This window comes from Tubulanus polymorphus, chromosome 8 (assembly GCF_964204645.1).
Source record: "Tubulanus polymorphus chromosome 8, tnTubPoly1.2, whole genome shotgun sequence".
NCBI classification, from domain to species: Eukaryota; Metazoa; Nemertea; class Palaeonemertea; order Tubulaniformes; family Tubulanidae; genus Tubulanus; species Tubulanus polymorphus.
Genome location: NC_134032.1, coordinates 2,117,949 through 2,124,326, shown reverse-complemented (window position 1 = coordinate 2,124,326; position 6,378 = coordinate 2,117,949). Strand labels below are relative to the sequence as shown.

The 6,378-nt window shown below is 40.9% G+C and overlaps 1 protein-coding gene across 2 annotated transcripts; it reads right to left on the bottom strand.

The window, feature by feature from the left end:
- Positions 1-218: 218 nt before the first annotated feature.
- LOC141910128 (zinc metalloproteinase nas-14-like) lies at positions 219-5,728 on the bottom strand. 2 transcript variants are annotated; one of them, XM_074800844.1, is made up of 5 exons: positions 5,637-5,728; positions 1,901-1,988; positions 1,002-1,028; positions 790-928; positions 219-452 (listed from the first exon to the last, which is right to left on the bottom strand). In XM_074800844.1, the coding sequence occupies exons 1-5, from the start codon at positions 5,667-5,669 to the stop codon at positions 239-241; spliced, it is 501 nt and encodes a 166-aa protein (XP_074656945.1). In that variant the 5' UTR covers positions 5,670-5,728; the 3' UTR covers positions 219-238. The 2 variants fall into 2 exon arrangements, with proteins under 2 accessions (XP_074656945.1, XP_074656946.1); XM_074800845.1 differs by lacking the exon at positions 5,637-5,728 and adding an exon at positions 2,438-2,534.
- Between the last annotated feature and the right edge of the window lie 650 nt (positions 5,729-6,378).

Here is a 6,378-nt window from a genome sequence, read left to right as displayed (position 1 = left end):
AGATTGGTTATAGAACCAAAATGAACTTAGACTGATCTTGAACATTCTAACATATCCTGTTGCTACATTTGAATCCTGGTGGATGCAGTCGGTCAGTCTAGTCCTGAGTTCATGTTGTAGTTCGTTCTTATCCATCTATAGGTTGATGAATTTTACTTACGATGATCTTTTCAGAAATCAATGATACAGAAGTCGGTCATTATAAATATCAACACATTTTAATCGACCACGAGAATCGTTAAGTTAAGGCAAATTTGTACGAGCAAATTTCACAAGAAAGTTTACAATGTACTTTCATATATCTGGGGTTCCTGTTGCACTCGCCAATCGCCGCCCAGAACTGGCAATATTTATGACGGTCCCGACAGGTTGTCGGTTCACAAAATCCGCATGATAGTCTACAGTCCTGCTTGTGCGCGGAGCAAGTCCCAGCGGAGACTATATCTAAGCAACTAGAATAGAAAAAAATGTAGTTACGATCATAGAAACTTGAGTGATCCTCCCTCGACTGAGATTCGAACCTGATGGCATCGTGAGACTCTGCCACATTCTTCCCTGGGATTCGAACCTCATTGCATCGTGAGACTCCGCCACATCCCACCCTCGACTGGGATTCGAACCTGATGGCATCGTGAGACTCTGCCACATTCTTCCCTGGGATTCGAACCTGATTGCATCGTGAGACTCCGCCACGGTGGCACGAAACCAGAAACAATAGACTGGTTGCCTGTCCCATTCAATGTGGAGATAGACACCGGTAACCAGTCTACCAGAAAGAACTGAACTCACTTGTTACGATAGTCTTGGCAGCCGCGACAAAGCTTACACGAACTCCGACAGAAACGATACATATACCACATGGCTGTGTGGCAACCGCCGCCTTTCGCCAACTCGCTACAGTGTTGTCCTTCGTCGACGCATATGCCATCTATCGGAAAAAGGAAAACTTATCAAATTCGAATCGAGCTCGTATGGTGCGTTTCGTTTCTAAAATGACATACCCCAAACTAGGTGTTCTTCGCTTGAATCTGTAACGAGAAAAACAACTTACTTAACACCTTGAAAATAACACATAATCTGCACGTATGCAACTGGGGCATTAGTGACTAAACACAACAAATGAAACCAGGCGGATAGACTTTAATGCAGGGGTGACTTACATTATTTGAAGTCCGAGCTTTCGCCGATGAAGCTAGTAATACTAGTATATATCAGTGATATATACTAGTATTACTAGCTCAGTGGGATCAGGCGTTATGCCGTTATTATTCACTATCAGAGCTGAGTGATCACGCAAGCGAACTGCTGGCTGCTTACAGTGTGCGGGCAACACTTAAGGCCGCGGTCCAATCGAGAGGTTAAATGAAAAATCCAATAGGGTTAGTTTTGGGGAAACACGACCAGTGCTGAGTGGGTTCGAGTCCTGCTGGCTGCTTGCAGTGTGCGGGCAACACTTCAAAGGCCGCGGTCCAATCGAGAGGTTAAATGAAAAATCCAATAGGGTTAGTTCTGGGGAAACACGACCAGTGCTGAGTGGGTTCGAGTCCTGCTGGCTGCTTGCAGTGTGCGGGCAACACTTCAAAGGCCGGCCCGTCATGAGGTTAAATGAATGATCCATTCGGGTAAGTCGAAGGGAACGAAGACGACCCAACAAGCAAACCCTCTACAAATCTTAACAACATTTTTAGCGACTCGATATATTCTAAAATGAATCTACGTTTTTTTTTTACTAGAATCGATGCCGGGCTATTATGGATCAAATATTCGAAGCGCCTGGGTCAGTTTTATAGACTCCGGTATAAACTTTAACCTGGGGCCTGATTTCAATTTAATTCTGAGTCAATATGAGTATCGGTTCGTGAAACCGCAGTCCACTTGTCTATTTCAATGTTCAACTTACATGTGACATCAATGGCGGCCACAACGAATGACGTCACCAAAATGGCGGCCCGTATCGTTGACATGTTAAGAAGTCGAGATATATCGCACTAGAATGAATCAAAACGTATACACTCAGATTAGACTTTTAAATGCATGGCTTAAAGAAAGTAATGGTAGGTCAGTATTTTTGCTGCCGAATTCTTGAACCATTTTTCCAGGGCCGTATAACCACGTGAATAGGGGAGGGAGGGATCAGAGAACCCCGAAAAAGGCAGTGCTGTTGGATATACCAAATGATATTTACAAAGCGTCTGGGGGTGGACCCTAAGCGGGCGTCTAGCAAATCCTTTTTTAATTATTTGTATGTAGCGCTCTATTGCTTCTAAATGTTAAGATTCTTTACGTTACAAAACATTATGTAGATAAGAATGAAAACGATTTGGTCAAGTCATAACGAAACGTAAGTTTTTGAGACAAGCATGGAATCATTTTGGCCCTTCGCAAATTAATCTAAAAGCGCATAATCTTAAAGAATGGCCCGACAAGGGAAACTAACCTGCATGTGATAGAATGACAGTTACACTGTAGTACTAGTCAGTTTTATGTTGAAAATGAAATTCATCATAGGCCTACATAGGCTATACGATAAACAGTGTGCTGGCTATAGGTGTTGTCAGCTGCCTGTATAACATCACGCAACATCGCACAAGCATACTACGGTATCCGCGCGTTTTGACCTGCAGCCCGTCGAGGGAATATTGTTAAAATGAAAAACTGTGACGGATAATTAATGTGATGCTTACTGAGCGTATAGAAGCTATTATGATGAGAGCGGGGTGTGTAAATGAATCTTTCATTGAGTTTAGTTATTATATACTTGCATACTTATATACTTTATGGATACGAGTCTCGATGATACAAAATCCCATTAGTTATGCATGTTGGTTCATACAAATGAAATGGCAACTACTTAACCTTAGAGGGAGAGCAAGGAGAGGGAGAGCCATGAGAGGGAGGGGAGAGCCAGGAGAGGGAGAGGGAGAGGGAGAGCCAGGGGTGGGAGAGAGAGGGAGAGAGCCAGGAGAGGGAGAGCCAGGAGAGGTAAGGAGCGAGCCAGGAGAGGGAGAGCCAGGAGAGCCAGGAGAGGAAGAGAGAGAGAGGGGAGAGGAGAGGGAGAACCAGGAGAGGGAGAGGGAGAGCCAGGAGAGGGAGAGCCAGGAGAGGGAGAGCCAGGAGAGGGATAGGGAAAGCCAGGAGAGGGAGAGCCTGGAGAGGAGGAGCCAGGAGAGGGAGAGCCAGGAGAGGGAGAGCCAGGAGAGGGAGAGCCAGGAGAGGAGGAGCCAGGAGAGGGAGAACCAGGAGAGGAGGAGCCAGGAGAGAGAGAGAGCCAGGAGAGGGAGGGCCAGGGAAGCCAGGAGAGGGAGAGGGAGAGGGAGAGGAAGATGTAGAATGAGAGTGCTAGGGAGACGGAGACTGATCAGGAGGAGGGAGGGGAGGGGGACATCTAGCTTCACTCAACACCTGTTTCAATATGATATGTTCCGCGCAATAACTATATGGTTCTATAATTCTAAAATCTATAATTCTAATAATCCTTAAAGAAACGAACGCAACGCGATTTTCGTTGACACAATCGCCTCGCTCAGCGGGGGATGATTCGATTAAGGTTTAATAACGGTAACGATGTATTTCATACGAAGGCGATTTCAGGCAAAACCAATATACGTAAAAAATGTAATTATGAAGAACCATAGATAAACTCACAATGCGTCAAAGCAGGGTCTCTAAATCGTTTTTGTATTCCACGCTCAATCGGGTCGATTCTCTTTTGAGATGATATTTCATTTAATTAGTAGTCTCACGAGCATGTGGCGGCCATTGCGTGCACGAGAAGATTGCGATACGACTCGCGTCTTCGTATTCGAGAAAATCTTCCAACTCGACAACGACCGAACTGATTACCGGAGGGATTCAACTTTGCTGATCTCGAAAAAAGTGAGTAGTTTTTTAGTAGAATATACCGTAAATTCAGGCGTGGAGCCGATACGTGAATATTATCCAAATCACGACCTTATATGTGTATATCATCAGTAGGCCTTATTGAATTACAAATTCAAATCTGGATTGAAAATATAGAAATTTAATGTAATGTAATTTATTTCATCATCAATTATAATTACAAATAAAATATATAACAAATAAGTAGATTGATGATGAGGGACCTAGGAACAGAGCCTTAAAGGCTGTACAATTACTAGGACGTTCAGGCCCCTTAGATAAAAGGTTTTGTAGGCGACGTCATCGATTAAATATGACGCCATATTGAGAAAAAAAAGAAGAAGATTATCAGTATGTTGTATTTATCAAATGACTTCAGCAATGTGACGACTTGCCAAAACGATGACTTACACTTAACTTAGTGAATTAAATCGTAAAAAGAATTAAAAAACAAATCGGATAAAAATACGAGATCTAAATCAAGAATGTCCCGATCTTAATGACGACTAAGGCATTCAGAAATGGAACCGAATGAAGTAACGACGACTTGAAATTGAGAAATAGAATCAAATTGAGACATATTCCTTCCATATTTTCAGGATTTTCAAGATGGCTTCATACCGAGCCTTATGGTGCATCTCCAGTCTTGTCATACTCATAATCGCGACCAACGGAATCAGTAAGTGTTCGGACTGGGAAAACGGGGATGCGTTGAAAGTTATTTCAAAATCTCCATCGCAAAGCGAATAGACCCTACTAAGATAAAATCCCACTATTAACAGATTAAAAGAATTTAAAAACCAGAATTTATTTATTCAATCAAAAATATATATAAGACACGACGTTTCGATCTCACCCTAGAGATCATCGTCAGGTGTCGTGTCATTAATATATTTTTGATTGAATAAATAAATTCAGGTTTTTAAATTCGTTTAATCTGTTAATAGTGGGATTTTATCTTATTATCCGTTCACCACGTTTTAGTGTGGTTATCGTTGACTACTATATAGACCCTACTGTTTACGAATTGTGTTCTTGATTGATTACTTTACGGCTAAGAAACTTTTGTCTGTACATTATTTTGAAGCCAGTGTTTGGACAACATCCGATTATGATATTAGTATTGATAATAATTCATTTTCTTGATATAGCGCACTGTCTACATAGTGTAATCTTAACACTTTATTAGGTTAGAAATAGGAAAATTAAAGATGCAATTTTCGGTGAAATACATGACATTGAAATTACGAAAAAATTATCCGTTTGTTAAAAAACTTGAATATAAAAATTAATATCTATTCTTCAAGTATTCCGTGTTCATTACTTGAAATCTTTGATTGTGTTAATGTATTGAAATTGGGCAGCCAATAAAAATAAACCCCAATCAGTCGCTGGCCGGTTCAGGCTGGATGGAGGAGCATTCACGCGAACTGGAACTGGAATTCCCAATAAAAAATTCTGTAAATTTTACCGTGGACTCTGAGACTTTTAACTCGATCGATTATCTGACTACGATTTATTATTAGTTTCAGCGCCCCTAGGGACAGTTGAGGAAAGCGCTGGATATCCCATAAGTAAGTAAATAATGCTTTTAATAGATAAGAAAACTAACTTGACAGTTTAGCGACGCCTTGAAAAATAAAACATATATTGCTTGATTATTATATTAATATGAATAATAATTTATTAATGGAATTTATAAAGATTTTGAAAACTGTATAAAATGAATTTAACATGAGCCAGTCAATAACACTTACCCCAGCGGGACTCGAACCGCCGATCCCTGGCATGGCAGCCGATCATGCTAACCACTAACCCGATAGACAAGTGACGTGTTAGAGGTTTGTCTGGTCAGTATCGTGAATGGTGACCAGTCAGGTGCGTTAACCCGTGAGTGGATTAACGGGTTTCAAAGGGTTTGTATGAACGAACCGCTATCCAGCAACGGGCCACCACCGTACTTGGAGCGTGTCCTCATTTATTTTACATTTCAATTGAAATCCAATCATATTTTCTCTTGAAGAACATTTGAAAACTTAACCAATTGCCATCGGTGTCACACTGAGTCCGTGTTGCAAAGATAATATAAAATCCCTGCACACTAAGAATAAAAAGAGTCTGAAATGTTTCCTTGAGCTAGTGTAGTTTATTCAAAGTTTCGACTATATCCTAATAGTCATCTTCAGGAATACTGATGTTGTCCTCATTATAACCATTGGTGAAACACTCTGAGTCCGTGTTGTAAAGATAATATAAAATCCCTGCACACTAAGAATAAAAAGATCCTGAAATGTTTCCTCGAGCTAGTGTAGTTTATTCAACGTTTCCACTATATCCTAATAGTCATCTTCAGGAATACTGTATTCCTTGAGCTAGTGTAGTTTATTCAACGTTTCGACTTTATCATAATAGTCATCTTCAGGAATACTGATGTTGTCCTCATTATAACCATTGATGAAACACTCTGAGTCCGTGTTGTAAAGATAATATAAAATCCCT

Bases quoted from the DNA above. Each gene is read 5' to 3' on its own strand.
- LOC141910128 (XM_074800844.1), bottom strand. From the start codon at position 5,669: ATGCCAGGGATCGGCGGTTCGAGTCCCGCTGGG. The intron at 1,989-5,636 runs GTAAGTGTTATT...GATTCATTCTAG, and splicing joins GCGGTTCGAGTCCCGCTGGG to TGCGATATATCTCGACTTCT. The intron at 929-1,001 runs GTATGTCATTTT...TTTTTCCGATAG, and splicing joins CGAAGAACACCTAGTTTGGG to ATGGCATATGCGTCGACGAA.